The 16,628-nt window shown below is 40.2% G+C and overlaps 1 protein-coding gene across 4 annotated transcripts in view; it reads right to left on the bottom strand.

The window, feature by feature from the left end:
* Window positions 1-16,628, bottom strand: part of GRIN2B (glutamate ionotropic receptor NMDA type subunit 2B) — a 416,591-nt gene that overhangs the window by 289,209 nt on the left and 110,754 nt on the right. For all 4 annotated transcript variants that reach the window (XM_058743608.1, XM_058743607.1, XM_058743610.1 and 1 more), the window contains one exon: window positions 3,530-3,958. In XM_058743608.1, coding sequence (XP_058599591.1) covers window positions 3,530-3,940 — 411 coding nt within the window. In that variant the 5' untranslated portion in view covers window positions 3,941-3,958. The remainder of the gene's footprint in view (window positions 1-3,529; window positions 3,959-16,628) is intronic.

The following is a 16,628-nucleotide window of genomic DNA, read 5'->3' as shown; positions in this document are numbered from 1 at the left end:
CAAGGGAACCAAGGTTTAGAGTAAGTGGTCAGCAAGTGGTCCAGATTCCCACATCTAGAGGTGGTGGTTAAAACCAGCCCTGACTCCCAATTCTGAGCTTCAAACAGCTCTACTCTTCTAGCTCCAATGCTTCTTTCCGCCATGGTATAAGGTTCATTTCCTCATTGGGAAAGTAGAACCCTCATTCATGTTTCTACTCATTAATTAGCATATGCAAAAAAAAGTGAGTACAAGCTATTGGGCCAGATACTGAACTTGTGCCTCTCTCCACTTTGGTCAAAAATCTTCGTTAACAGTGTTTTCTTCTGTTACGAACTCCTTCCATCAGGGACTTTATTCCTGTAATAGAATCTTCCACAAGAATACCTAATAAGTGGGCCTTATATGCAGCAAGCTAACAACAACAACAAAACTAAGGTAGAAACTGAGATGGTAACTACCCATCTCCTAGAAGGGGGAAGCAAAATGGAAAGCTTAGTTATCATCCTTCAGATGGTACCTGTATCTCAGAGACTAGGCCTTAAACGTGGCAAAGCTGTATTTCTTGGTCCCATTTTCAGATGTTTTGTCCTGTGGCCGCACAGTTGATTCATAGTTGTCAAACTCTGTGTCCTCATTCTATGTTTGTAAAATATGGTCATGGTACTTAAAAATAAACTTCTATTTAAAAAAAAAAAAAAACTGGCCTTAGAATTTGAGATGTTTTATTTTTGAAACTTGCCCCAAAAGCTTGTTTCTCTGAGATCTGGGGGATCTTTCTGTTTGCCTTCATACGAATCCTTTAAGCCAACAAATGGCCCTCTGCACAGCTGCTGGGAATCTTGGCCCCACAGCCCACTCAGCCGTGCTGGTTCCTGCTCTCCCTCCCCTGCAGCTACCAGCCATTTAAGTGCCTGACCCCTTAGGGCTAAGCCTCCAAACCTCCAGCTTCTGTGGCATCAGGACTTCCTTCCTTCTTCCTTTTCCTCTTTCTACTCACCTTTTGGAAATCTTTTCAGGTCAAAAGTCAGTTTGATATTTTTAGGCTATTTTAGGAAATTTCCTAAAAACCACTGCTTCTCCCCCTTTTTTTGGGGGGGGGGTGGAGAGAGAAAAAAGATAAGATGGAATATTTGTTTGTCATTCCATGGTAGGGAGGTGACGGGGGTGGGGGAGCATCTCATTACAATCACTTGCCTTCAATACTCCCTTTTACCCCCAGGGGTAGTCACCAGTAGGCCCGCTGTGGACTCAGGTTATACCTAAGGCTATACCATGTCATCTCTTCCTTACTGCTCTCCTCTGGTCAGATCCCAGTATCGCCATTATGAATGAAGTGGTGGGTTACTTTTAGTCAGGTAACACCTACCACAGCGCTGTATAATGGAGAAGTAAAGAACGGGAAGGTATGCGAGACCTTGACTAGCCTCTCCATTTTCTTGAAAGACAACAGAGCACATGGCCTTTGGAGCCAGCAACCCATGTTAAAGTCCTGGCTGCCACTTACTGGCTACATCATTTCGGCTATGCTTTTTAATCTCTCAGGGCCTCAGTCTCCCCAACTGTCAAATGGAGATAAATAATATGACTTAGCTCACTGAGTCGTTAAGAGTATTAAATACGATAATGCCTGCAAAGAGCTGTGTGCTCAAGCAGATGGTAAACACTAAAGCACCTAGAACCAATCAATGGACAAAAGAGCCCAGTCTTTGCGTCTTACCTCATATTATTATATCGTTATTATGCATTTGTAAGAGATACAACAGAGAAGCAGCTGAGCAGTGTAGCCAGTAACCTCTTCTAGTGGGGCAGGGGCAGGTTATTATGAAATAACGTAAGTTGCACAATAGCCTGAATAACAACAACAACAAACTATTTTCATTTGTCGTGCTCTCAAGATAAGTATACACTTATTTATGACTCAAAAATTTGGCTCATCCATCTTGGCATTCTTTCAGTGCAATACCATGCCCTCAAAATACCACTCCTAAAATATAATCAGTGGAGGAAAATGATGTTAAAAACGTCTACCTGAAGCAAAAGCTCAAAGGGTTGGTAACAGTTAGTCTACATTTTCCCTTCTGCTTAAGTTTATCCCACTGTCCTTAGCATGGGTTTCCGGTGCCAGAATGTGTTTTCTAATATCTCTTCCTGTGCCCATGTGAATGGAACAATACCTTTTTCATATGCAGCTGAGGTCCCTCCACCTAGTACTTCATTCAACTTGACCTTTCCTAGACTGAATGAAGGAAGCTCCAAAACAGAAGTGAGTCATCTCTGCCTGCCGACAGATGGCAGTAATGATCGCGCACGGTTGTTTTAGCCTGCTAAACCCTGCACTGTGGTGGTTCTTGGCATGCTTGTGGTGTCTGTGCTAGCTTTTGGGGTGTTTACAAACATCATTAACCCCACAGCATGTCTTTTAAGTACGAAACGAAAGACGGTTTCAAAAGTAATGATAAGAAGTGGAAGATGACAATGCAAAGATAGGGACCCTTTAAAAAACCCAACGTGATGGAAAACAATAAAAATTGCACTGGGGGTGAAATGAATCATTCTAAGATATGAATAACCGCGAAGGGCAATACATATGTGAGAAGGGCTGTCCCTAAGCAATGAGCTGTAATCAATAAAGCAAGGGAACATATCTGAGTAAGTGGAAAATGTCAAAACAAAACATAACCACAAAGAAAACACTTTGTGCAATTAAAGAATAGGCATCAGTGTCCGATGATAATTAACTTGTCATAGAACAATTAATCTAATGTTAATGTACAAGAGTCTACTATTTATTTGAGGCCTTAAAGCTGAGGTGCTCAACCTTAACCACACACTAGAATCACACGGGAAGCTTTTGAGACTCCGGACGCCCAGGCTGCATCTGGGCGGTTCAGAATCTCTGGGGGAAGGATTCAGGCATCAGTAGTGTTGAGAGCTCCTCAGTTGATTCCAATGTGCGACCCGGGTTAAGAACCATTGCCTTCAAATCTAAGCATGGAGAAAAGGCAGCTACTACTGGCTCCGTGGATTAAAATCCATTCCAATGTGTAGATCCATGTGTGGTATGCACGGACACCTTAGCAAGAAGTACCTCCCCGTGACATCTGTATCTTCAAGGGGACAACTAATCCGCCTGAAGGGATTTTTCTTTTTATAGTCTTAAAGCTGGGCAGGGGGAGAATTTGTGTTACCAAAAAAGAATAGAGCACACCTTATTTTAAAGTTTTGAAGGAGCTATTCATACACATACTTACATATTTGAAGAAAATGTATCACAGAAAGAACTACAAGCTTCAACATCTCTTAGTCATTGCAGTAAATCCATTTGCAAACAAATGGACACACAAACCTGTTCGAAACTACAGAGCTCTAAATACCAGTATCTTTTCCTCACTTTCATCTCCAAAGGGAGACACTGATTCCTGATCTATCCACTTACTCCATGCATTCTGGTTACTTTCTTTCATAATCAAGTTTTGTATTCAAACACACACATCATTTAGTTCTCAGTACAACCCCCCAGGTTCTCCTCCCTGACTCCCTCCTTTACCTTATCCGCCATTATCATAGAGGAGCCTCCGTGGATGCCCAGGATGGGGGTGAGTGTCTGGGCTGAAATGAAGTCAAGGATCTGGGCGATGGCCTCCTGATCTGTGTCATCGGCAAACACCACGCCCTGGATCTTCCGGTCGGACATGAGATCACAGATGCGGGTGATGATGCTCTTTGGGTCAGTCTCATTCATGGCTACCAGCTCCACACGGGGTACCACGGAGAGATGGTGGAAATCATCTTTCTCGTGGGCATCCTTGATGGCCACCTCGTCTGAAGTGCCCACGAGGATGACAGCAATGCCAATGCTGGGGGGGCTCTTCTGAGAGCGAGCTCTGCTGCCTGACACGGCCAGGACAGCCAACACCAACCAGAACTTGGGAGAACAGCACTCGGCTCTGGGCTTCATCTTCAACTCGTCGACTCCCTGAAAACACAAAATGAGAGGGGTTAAATTAACGACCCTCCTATGTGACCTCTCTGGGAAGGGGCTGGATACTGCAAGTCAAGGGCCTTATCTCCCTTCACTGATCATCAAACCCAACTCCTATCTTTGAGCCTTGTCCCTGATCTCTCGTGTTTGTTTGCTCAGCAGAATGGAAGGGAAAAAAAAAAAAAACCTTCAAAAGCATCAGAAATCCTTAAGCAAGACAATAAAAGCTATTGCTATAGCCATCAGCAGCAAACAGAGGCAAAAGAGGATGACAGTGGTCCAGGCAGTCATACCAAGGGCACAAATGCAGGAGTTTCCAAGAGGGGGTCCTGCTGCTGCTGTGTGATCCCTGGTACTTCTGCCACAACCCATCTTTGAATTGCTCTTGGGCCAAGGGGATGGCAGAGACTGGGCAAATGAGCAGCAAAATGGACTCAGCAGAGGCTAGCAACAAAACACGGTCTGGGCAAGCTGGCCATATACAGGGAGCTACAGAAACATAAGGCCCTCTACTTTGTGTTCACCTCAAAGAGAACAAGAGCCCAGAAATTCTTTAGCAACTCTTTTAGTAAATGACTTTTACTACTTAAAAAAACAACAACAGTGGAGAATACTTTTAAAAACATCTTGGGGCACCTGTGTGGCTCAGTCACTTAAACATCTGACTCTTGATTTCAGCTCACGTCATGATCTCACAGTTTGTGAGATCGAGCCCTGCATCAGGCTCAGCACCGTCAGTGAAGAGCCTGCTTAGGATTCTCTCCCTCTCCCTCTCCCTCTCCCTCTTTCTCTGCCTCTCTCTCTCTCTCTCTCTCTCTCTCTCACACACACACACACACACACACACAAAATAAATAAATAAACAAACAAAAAATCTCAATTGATCCTGACACTCTCCAGGAGGGAAGTAAGAAAGTAAGTAAGAAAGTAAGAAAAGTAAGAAAGACATTATTTTTCCTATTTTATAGATGTTAAAGGTAAGGCTCAAGCTAAGAAGTCCAAGACTATACCAATTAAGTGAAACAGACATGAATCCACATCTTCCGGCTTTGAGGCCAATTTGCATTCCATTGCATTATGCCACGCTGTCTCTCACAGTATCAATTACTACAAGGAATAGTTTCATTGTGATTTGTTATACATCAAAGTATGGCGACTTAGACAAATACTATTGGTATCTGTAGTGTTAGAACCACTTGAGAAAAATTTTCCATGGCATCTTACAGCAGCGACTTCCTCGAGACGACTGGCTCATATTTGAGCATAATTCACCACCTTTTACCTACAACCAACTCGTTCTTGTGCTTCCACATATGGCCCTAAATCTTACACCGTGCACCAGACTGAGGACACAGCTCCCTACCGAGCTTGGTCATTTCTCTTTACATTTTGAACCATTCTCCAAGAGGTCTTCTTATTTAAACAGAACTGATCCTGCTTATGTTATTTTGATTTAAGTAATCATTTACTGCACATCTGTTAGACCCTGTGCGCTATGTTAGGCATTTCCTTTTATACAACCTCTTTTGTCCTCATAGAAACTCTATAAACTAGTCATCTTTTATCCCCATTTCTCAAATGGAGAAACTGCAACTCAAAACAATTATGTACTTTTCCCAAGGTCAGTGGTATTATAATGCCAGTGTGCTAGTATGTAAACATGGCATTTTTGTTCCTGAGGAAACATTCTACCGGCTGCACCCAAAACAAGAACGAGGGATTCTCATTCTCCTACAAAGGTCAAGGATGAAAATGCTGCTTAATATCTTCTTGTTTGAAAGAAAAGGCGAGATACTAGGATCTAAAAAGTCTGAGAGTTCAACTAACAAAAAGAAAATAACAAGGATGTTGAAAAGAAAGATAAGGAAGTATTTGGTCTGAACAGACCAACTCCAAAGGGCATTAATGATTTGGGGGTAAGATGCTGGGGACATTTTGTGGCTGGAGAAGCAGAAAATCCATTCTAGTTCTTGGCAGAAAACATTTTGGAACTCGTAATGTTGTAGTCAGCCCTCCACACTGCCAAGAAGGAGACCTGTATTGATTGTCCTGTCTGTCACTTGTGAATAAGACGAGTAGCTCAGTGGTTCACACCTGAGCGTAGTTCGCTCCTGACGGTTTTCTGACAGTTTTCTCTGTGTCCTTGTGGAAACAGGGGAGTGGCTACATGAGCCCTGGAAACCCATGCTGATGAACTGTGTCCAACTTAGCAAGAGATCCAGGGCCCGCATTCCGTCTCCTAGAGCTTAAGGCAAAGCAGCGCTTGCTATATGGAAGTGAGCAGCACTGATCATCCAGGGGAAGACAGATAGCGTTAGCGCCTCAAAAAGCTGTTGACAAAATAATAATTATAATAATAATCTGTTCAATTTCAAAGACCGGTTCTCAAGGAGAACCAAAAGACTGAGAATTTGGCAAAAAGAGCGGCTAACTTCATTCCAGTGAGATTCTAATCCTACAGTTACAAATCCCTAAATCAGATTCCTTCGCATTGAAAAGTGGCCCACTCTGCCATGACAGTTTATTAACTTTAATGCACTCTACACTCTCCTACTTTGATGTTTTATTTGCTCTTTTTTTAAAAAAAAATATCTCCTGTGTTCCTCCATTTCTTCTCACACAATATATTACACTTTGTTATGCAATGGCTAGTTGTGACACTGAAAGAATAGAATCTGGCTTTACTGAGCATCTCTTTTATACTCAGGATAGAGCAGAACACTTTACAAAGCAATACATTAAGGGAGATACCAGCAACAGACGGACTGGGAGACAAACAAAGAAGCTGCTTTGAATACAAACTCAATTTCACACATTAGAAGGGGGTTAGTTGAAAGCAAGCATGCTGTCCAAGGCAAGCAAATTGCTTTTGCTTTCTTCCACAGACAGACCAGAGTTAGTCTTGATGCGGCAGCTCTATGCGGCTTTACACCCAACCTCGCCCCGGCCTCCTGACATTGGACTTCACTCTCCCTCAGTAGAATGGAGCACTGTTTCCTTTGCGCTCTCCCGATAGCCTGCATGTATCTATACTTAAATACCCTTAACAGTGTATTACGATTGTATGGTTATGTGACTGCCTATATTAACTAGCTGGTATTCTCCATGCAGGCGGGGGCCCGTTAGGCTCAGTAAGCATTTATGGAACACGTACTGCCCAGTAAACATCGTTCTTGGTAGGGGGATGCAACAGACACGGGCTCTCTCCTCCACAGTCTCAAAGAACATACACACAAAGAAGACCTCTTCTCACTTCTGTTTCCATGCCTGGGGTCGAGCAGGGCCTCATATACAATAGGGAAGGACTCGATACATGGTAGTCACCTAGTTTCTGCCATTATAAAATTGTCAATATTTGGCCATTGCATACCTATTACAGTAACCTATTTTACATATTATATATTTATAATAACATTTTACCCATAACTTACCATGTGCCAGACACTTCTATTGCCAGATAATTTTCATGTATTGTTAAATCACATACAAACATTATGTCATAATCTTTCCCTATGTTACAAATAAGCTAAGTACATGACAAAGGGCCACATAGCTAATCAGGGGGTGGCATTAAAGTTTGTCTACCCCCAAACCCTTGCTCTTTCCTTTCTGCCTCCTCTTGATATAATAAGAATATATGAATGAATGAATGAATGAATGAATGAAATCTCCAACCAAAACCAAACTGCATTCTAATACCAGGTACGCATTAACTAAGCACCCTAGGATGGGCATGTCACCTAATCACCGTCACCATTTCCTCGGCAGTGAAATCAGGATATATGCCTAACCTAAATACCTGAAAGAGTTCTTGTGAGGATCAAATGATAGTATGTATATGGAAGTGCTTTGAACACAGTACTCTATAGATGCAAAGGATGTTACCTTTAAGCTTCTACAAAAGTTGTTCAAGGAGACCAGCTATTTGTGAAAGCAAAAAGTCAGCATGTGGGAGGTGGAGTGAGAGAAAGGCAGACCAAGGCTGAGAGGAATATTAAGAGGAGCCTCACAGGGGGCAAGAGATATTAGTTCCCTGACCGATATACCTCCCCGAAGAAGATGCCACATAGTGGTCTCAGGGTAGCAGCAAGCCCGGCCGCTGGCTTGCCAGTCAAGTGCAGCAGAATTCATTCCAGAGTCACTCAGGCCAGGGTCACTAATGGGAATCGGGGGAGCCTGGCACCCCCAAATCCTGCTAGGAATTCGGGCACCAGGGTGCACAGCAGAACCAACAGCAAAAGAGCAGGATTGGAGACGTGGCTGTCCACCTCCTGGCCCTCTGCCTCCTTGAAGCGCAAGCTGAGTGGTCACCAGACGTCTAGCAAGCAGAGGACCACAGCAGCCTGAGTTACGCCTACAGCTGGTGCAGGGCAACTATAGCAGGAACCAGTCTCCACTTTGCCCACAGTGACTCCAAGGGAAGACACATTTGAGTGAGGAGCTGGGCCAATTCTGTCCTCAGAGAGAACTGAGTCCTTAGGCAACACCAACAGGAAGGATAAAATGTGATTTAATAGATGATTAACTCAACTTTTTCCAAGCACCATCCTACAACGCAGTCAGGACGCTATTTGGAGTGCACCAATTAGGGAGGCTGTGATTACAATATGATTGGCAATGAGAGAAATGAAGATTAAAAGTGCCAGAACTGTGTATCAGGTCCAGTTTCCCAAGCTAGCAATCAAAACAGAAAGCCAGGATACACAGGCCTTAAAATGCGTAACATTAGAGAGTAGGGAAACGAGGAGTCTCGTACCATGCAAGTCAAATGAAGTATAAATGAGTATAACCTTCTCGGAAGTGGGAATATCTATCGAAATTTTAATATCAAGATAAAATAACAGCCAAATGTGAAAACATTAGAAGTAACAATGAGAGATGTCACATACTGGTACCAAGAAGATACAATCAATAATCATCAACATATGTGAATCTTAACATCTAGGCTTAACATGTATGAAGCAGTCACTAAAACACCTGGTGAAAAACAGGTAAATCCGAGACCCAAAATACAAACAAAGACATAAATGATAAAAAAAATAAAATAAAATAAAGCCTATGTAATAAGCCTGTACTCGTTCTAAGATCCAGACATACATGCGCAACAGAGAATGCATACTCTTTCTAAGTGTATGGAAAATATTACATTTACAAAAATGCCTCAATATAGTCCAAAGAATCAGTGTGAAACAATTGCCATTTTTCTATAATGCGACTAAATTACAAATAAGTTTTTAAAGGTAGCTAAAAAAAATTACATATCCAAAAACTTTTTAAAAACTTACTATTAAATAACTCTAAATTTAAAGAAGGAAGAAATGATAAACGAAAAAATTCTTTGAACAGGATAACAATGAAAACACTAAATATCAAAATTTTAGGAGTACAACTAAACACTTTACAGAGAAGCCTATACCCTTAAGCAAATTTATGAGAAAATACAAAATGAAAAATAATTAACTGTAATTAAATTTTCACTTATTGAATTGAACAATTACCTGAGTCAACCCTAGGGAGAAGTTCAATAATATAGAAAAAGGCATAAATGAATGAAACACAAAGCAAGTAAAAGGAAAAAACAAACCCAAAAGCCGGCCTTTAAAAAGACTACCATAGACAAAGTTCTGACAGGACCAATCACAGAAAAAATAGAGAAAATGCAAATTAAATTAACAATGAAAAAGGGAAAATAACAACATATCCAATGGAAATATTAAAATAATCAAAGTATAGGGGCTCCTAGGTGCCTCAGTCTGTTAAGCATCCGACTCTTGATTTCGGCTCAGGTCATAATCTAACAGTTCATGAGATTGAACCCTGCATTGGGCTCTGTGCTGAACATAGAGCCTGCTTAAGATTCATTCTCTCTCTCTCTCTCTCTCTCTCTCTCTCTCTCTCTCTCTCTGTCCCTCTCACCTGCTCATGCTGTCTCTCAAAAATAAAAAAATAATAAATAAAATAATAAAAGTATATTATGAAAACCAATTGCTTTTAAACTTAATATATAAATATCTAATAAAAACCAAAACAAGGTTCAAGAAAATGTGGAAGATTTGAATATAATAATAACCATTAAAGAAAATAAAATGGTTATCAAAGGCCTCCAGTTCTGATTCACCAAAACCACCCCACCCTTGCACCGCACCTTTGCCAAAATAAAACAGGCACATGTGGTTTTATAGATGAAGCCTGCCAAACTTTTGAGTAAGAAATGGAGAGCCTTGGGGCGCCTAGGTGGTTCAGTTGGTTAAGCATCCAACTTCGGCTCAGGTCATGATCTCATGGTTCATAGGTTCAAGTCCCGTGTCGGGCTCTGTGCTGACAGCTCAGGGCCTGGAGCCTACTAAGGATTCTGTCTCCCTCTCTCTGTCCCTCCCCCGCTCATGCGCACGTGCTCTCTCTCTCTCTCTGTCTCCCAAAAATAAATAAAACATTAAAAAAAATTTTTTTAATTAAGAAAAAATGGAGAGCCTTGTTCATGCAAGTTGAACAAAATAGAAAAACAAGGGAAGTTTAGTCCTAAATCCAGAAAATCATAGTACAAGAAAAGAATTATCATTGGTCCCTTTTACTTACAAACATAAAAGCAAAAAAAAAAAAAAAAAAATCCTAAACAAAATATTAGCTAAACAAAATAAATAATATTATATTTTAAAAATAATAATCATCATTATCAAGTATGGCTTATACCAGCAACATAAGGATGGCTTAACTTTAGAATATAAATCAAAATAATTTATCACTTTAATGGACTAAGGGAGATATTTACATGAATATCTCAAAAAAATGATGGAAACACACTTAAGGCAAACATCTATTTATGACATAAATGTTAGCATATGTTTTAAAAAAATTCTTTCATAATAGGAAATTAAGAAGACCATCAATCTTTACCTGGTATGATTATATACTAAAAACTTTTTTTTTAATTTTTTTAAATGTTTCTTTATTTTAGAGAGAGAGAGTGCAAGCAGGGGAGGGGCAGAGGAGAGAGGGAGACACAGAATCCGAAGCAGGCTCCAGGCTCTGGGCTGTTAACACAGAGCCCGACGTGGGGCTTGAGTTCACAGACCATGAGATCATGACCTGAGCTGAAGTCAGATGCTTAACCAACTGAGCCACCCGGGTGCCCCTATACTAAAGACTCTTAATCACATTTCTTTTGGCATTGAGAAAAAGGCAAGGTTAGTGCTATTCCTGCTACTGGATATTCTGGTAATAAAGGATGTCAAGAAAACAAAAATTTTTAAGAATGGGGATGAAACAGGAAAAAAAACTAGCATTATATGAAGGTATTAAGATTATCTACATCGAAAATCCAATGGAATTTTAAAACTAGTAGTATTAATATGGGTAGGGTATGATTGATAGATAAATAATACTCTTAGAAAACATCAATAGCTCTCTTTTAACCAACCAGAAAATATGATAGTCATAACAGCAAAAGCAACTAGAAATTATTTAGGAATTAACTAAGAATACACAAGACCTCTGCAGAGAAAATTTGAAACTCTATGAAAGGGTTATGAAAAAAGGCCTGAACAATGTAATCATATTCCTCATTCATGGATGTGATCACAATATTACAGAGTTCTATTTTCTCCCAAATTAATCTATAACTTCAAGTCAATTCCATCAAAATAACAGTAGGATTTTTTAAGGAATTTTATTAACTTATTCTAAAATGTATATGGAAGATAAAGGTCCGGAAAGAACTAATTAATTAAACAAGACATCCTTATCTGAGCCAATAATAAAAGTATGCCATGAACTGAGAAGTATGATTAACTCAACTCTGCAGAACAGATCCAAAATAAAAATTTTTAATTAACATAAATTAAATTTAAGTTCCAGGTCAATTTTGAATTTTAAGTTAGACTTTCTAAATTCAAATTTATAGAGCAGAGAAAATGTTGAACCAGAAAGGTACTTTTGACTCAGAATGCTTAGCTTAGGCAATAAATGTGTTCACCAACCATCTGATGCAGTAAGTGTGAGTATTACAGATATCAAACATGTACTATCTAATGCCATTCTGAAATACAAAACTAATATCTCTTTCTAGCAAATGAATTACAATGTTATCTATATATTCAGGGAATTTGGAAACCCAATTTCAATCCCCAAATGCATTTAGGGTCTGCTAAGTATCATCTAAACATCATCTAAATCTGCAGAAATAACACACAAAAGGCATGACTCTTTGATTTCAGTTGACTTAGAACCAAAAACTTCTCTCTGCATTGTTATTCTCTCTGCATTGTTGTTCTCCTCCTTCTCACACTATTACCATCATCCATAGCTCTCTTAGAAGCTTCTGAACCCTATTGCCCCTGCTCTTTCTTCAGAGAGAAACATGGTAGGAAATCCTGGTAGTCTAGGGGGTGGGGACAGGTGCTGAGACTGCGCCCATGAAACCAGTGATGAAAGAAAAGTCTACCTGGACAACCTACAGGCACACTGAATCCGTTTTTAATGTAGTGACCATCACGGCAATAAACAGTGTTTCCTGGTCCTGTTAGGGTATTTACTTATCTAAATACACTCCTGTGCGGAACCAACCCCAAATCCATTCCAACATACCATAGCCACAACAAATATAGAAAATCAAAGAAAACAGAATCTTAGTTAAATTGCTTCTGGGAAAGTGTTTGATCAGAGAAGAGCAGGACAGATGGGAGAGGGAAAAGACACAGGTAAACCCTTGACCCAGCAGATGAACCATCAAGTCCTCCTACATAATGCAGCCAAGAATGCCCTTCCACAGACTACCAGTCCCTTTGACCCCTACGAGAAGATACCCTTATCACTGCAAAGGGCAAATGTGGCTTGAATTCCTCGGCAGCAAAATTTTATTTCCTAGGATGTCTAGTGAATAGAAGTGTTTTTGTTCTTATTTGGTCTAAGCAGACCTACCACCTGAGCTCCCTCCTTGTTCTACAACACTTCCAGTGGCTCCATCTAGGCTTTTCTATCCTCAGCAGGTCTTTTCCTGCTTTATGTACAAAGGCAGAAGGATCACTTCTACTGTCACCCAAGTTCTAAACACAAGGGTTGTAGAGATAACTAATAAAGGATTATAAATCACTTTCTGTGTGTGCGTTTTAATAGAAATTTGTAATACAAATGTAGATGACTATCTGTACTCTCACCAGCAACAGTCACTCATGGAGTTTTTCCCTTTAATATTCTGCAAGAGCGGACACCAAAATTGTTCAAAGTTTCTCATCTAACATCTGCACATGGTTCTTAATTATAATTAATTTATAGGCCTCTAAGGACAGTGTGGGCAGCCCTGCTGAAATCCAAACCTTTTGAAACCTGATTCTGATTACTACCATTGGGCAGCAGATTAGGGCAATTGCGTGTATTGGTTTAACAGCAAAATATCATTTTCAAGTGTTAATAAAAATTATTGGCTTGTCACTGACTATAAAGGGGGGGGGGGATGAGCAGTGAAAATGGGTGATGGATGATAAAAAGAGAAGCATAGGAACAAGGCTGCCAGAAGATCTCAACGGGGAAAGGAGGTCAAAGGAAGATGTCAGGAGGACAACCGTGAGCCAGGGATGGGGCAGGGGCCACGAGATCTGTAGACATTTACCGGGAAAACACTGGTGTTCTCAGATGCAGATAAACAACCTATGCTAAGATCGATCTACCATTTAGGTGTTGAAAAGGCCCTTTCCAAGTCCCCCAAGATAACCTGCTCTGCTGCCTAACGATATTCCAAGCCACCCTCAAAAAAAACCCGTACTGCTTAAACCCCAGTGCCACCAACCACAAGAGTCGTGCTGTGTTGTGCTGGACAGAGGAAAGCTATGGAGTTGAGAACACATGTTTTACATGTACTCTTAACTTGCTGTGCAGTCCTGGATCAGTTTTCTTTACCTCGCCGGCCCCCATCCCCCTCATCTGTAAAACGTGACATAGTAACTACTTTCACAGGATTACTGTGGAGACTGACTTATCCGACAAGTGTTTACTGAATGTTTTCTAGGTGCCAGGTAATGTGCTTGGAGATGAGATCCAACACTGAATGTGATCCAATCTCCAAGGAGCCTATAGTATAGTGGCCAAGACAGACAAAAAGACAGGAGATTACGGCACGATGTGACAGGAGCTATAACAGAGCAGGCCCTGTGCACCACAGAAGCCCCCCTAATTCTGCCTGAGATCAGGAGGAAACGATACACTGAAATTGCAAAATAACAAAATATTAGTTAGAAGGGTGTTAGGGTGCAGTGAAGAAAGCAAGCTAGTGACGCTTGCCGCTGAAATTTACATCCACAGAAATGTGTTAACAATCCCATGGAACTTTGCTTTAAGTGACACTATGCGTGCAGAGTTCATTTCTAGTTCTTCACAGAACTGCACTTAATTCTTATTATTATTCTTGACTTTTTAAGGGCGGTGCTATAAGAATATGTTCTCTCTTACTGTTAAAATCCAATTGCATATGCTTTAGAATTTTCTAAGACTGTCCTTTGGATCCCATAAATATGAATTTTGATATAGTAACAGCTAACAAAATGATACTGAAATAGTGCAGGGAAAAAGATCTAGAAATCAAAAAGATCTAGAATTGAAATTTGGATCTGACATCTTGTGGGGATGGGGGGCAATAACTTAAATTGTCCAGACTTCATTTTCTTCATTATAAAATGGGGATGATATTCCTTACCTCACAGAGTTGTTGGGAATATTAAACAATCTACTTAAAAGCATCTAGCAAATAGCGGCTACCTAGTATTTATTCATTGAATGTGAATATTTAGATGTTCATTGAAAGTGAATGTTTAGATGGAGATAAGGAATTTCTTTTGCCTCGAATTACTTAGTAAAGAGTCAAAGACTCCTTTTCCACCACTCTCTCCAGCTTTAGTACAATTTTTACTGACCTTAGAAATGGGTTGTTTTAAAAAGTTAGCTAACCTCTCCACACTTATGAGAATGGCTCTCTCTCTCTCTCTCATATATATTACATATATATGTATATGTATGTGTGAATCTACACACACACACACACACACACATACACACACACACAGTATATATATGCACACATACATATATACACACATCTTATATATCAAGTGCTGGCAAGGATGCATAAATTCTGTGGGAATCTCGTACATTTCTGGTGGTTATGAAAATGGTGTACACATTTCAGAAAACTGTTTCTAGGATTTGCATTATGTTTAACAAGTTTACCATAGACCTAGCACTGGCACTCCAAAGTATTTACCTAACTTGAAAATTCTGCTATATAAAACACTGCATGCAACTGTTTACAGAACATATTTTCACAATTGCCAAAAGCTAGAAACCATGTACATATGTTTCAATGGATTAATACATCAAACATAATAATGACAGGACTATACCCAATAATAAAGAGAGCTGGTGGTGCACACAACATGGGTGAATCTCAAACGCAAAATGGTGAATGAATAGAGTCAGTCTTAAAATCTTGCATAAAGGGGCACCTGGGTGGCGCAGTCAGTTGAGCGTCCGACTTCAGCCAGGTCACGATCTCGCGGTCCGTGAGTTCAAGCCCCGCGTCAGGCTCTGGGCTGATGGCTCGGAGCCTGGAGCCTGTTTCCGATTCTGTGTCTCCCTCTCTCTCTGCCCCTCCCCCGTTCATGCTCTGTCTCTCTCTGTCCCAAAAAAAATAAATAAATAAAAAAAACGTTGAAAAAAATAAAAATAAAAATAAAAAATCTTGCATATGGCATAATTCCATGTATATAACATACTCAAAAACGTAAAACTACATCAGTGGAGAATGTATCAATGGTTGCCATATGTCACACATATTAGGGTTTGGGGAGGGTGTGGCTACAAAAAGGCAGCAAGAGGGAGTTCTGAGGATGTATCCTAATGGTGCTGGTGAATCCAAACTTAAGCGTTTTAAAAATCACAGGCCTGTATATCCCCCCCTCCCAAAAAGTGAATTTTACTGTATATTCAATTAGGAAGTCAAATAATATTATTAAAAGTGTTTTTTAAAAAGCTAGTCTATAAGAAATAACCTAATATCCAATATAAACAATATTTTAAATGGACTTTAAATTCTAGAGCCAGGTAGCACTACTCCCCCTTCTCATCAGTCACCAAATTTTGTGCAAAGTAATATGACAACTTCAACTACATCAAAATAGCAATTTATTATCCTTGGAATCCATATTTTCACTCACTCACAGTGATTCTCCCTACATGGAGTATAGGAGAGGCAAACCCAACTCTCCCTACTTTGGCGCTTAAGATACTTTTCTTGCAGACCCTAACTAAGTGAGAGCAAGGATTACATCTACCTTCCTTATCTGTGTCCAGTGCTTAGCAGAGTGCCCAGCATATGCCAGGTGCTCACTAAACACTTATTGATGACAACCCATGAATGAACCAATGCATAAGTACCTAAGAATACCAATAATGAGTTGCCCCTCTCCATCAACATTGACACATAAACGAAGGCACTGTTCTAGGTCTTTCACTCCCTAAAGGTTATAACATGAAGGAAAATACTGTAAACACCAATATCATTTATAATTTCTTCATATTATATAGGGATCATTCCTAGGTCGATGTTGCTAGCTGATAACTGCTTATGTATCCGAGTGTTTATTTGCACGTGTACATACCGATGTGAATCAACGCCTCC

Source organism: Neofelis nebulosa, chromosome 8, assembly GCF_028018385.1.
Source record: "Neofelis nebulosa isolate mNeoNeb1 chromosome 8, mNeoNeb1.pri, whole genome shotgun sequence".
Classification (NCBI taxonomy): Eukaryota; Metazoa; Chordata; class Mammalia; order Carnivora; family Felidae; genus Neofelis; species Neofelis nebulosa.
This window is presented reverse-complemented; position numbering and strand designations above follow the sequence as displayed.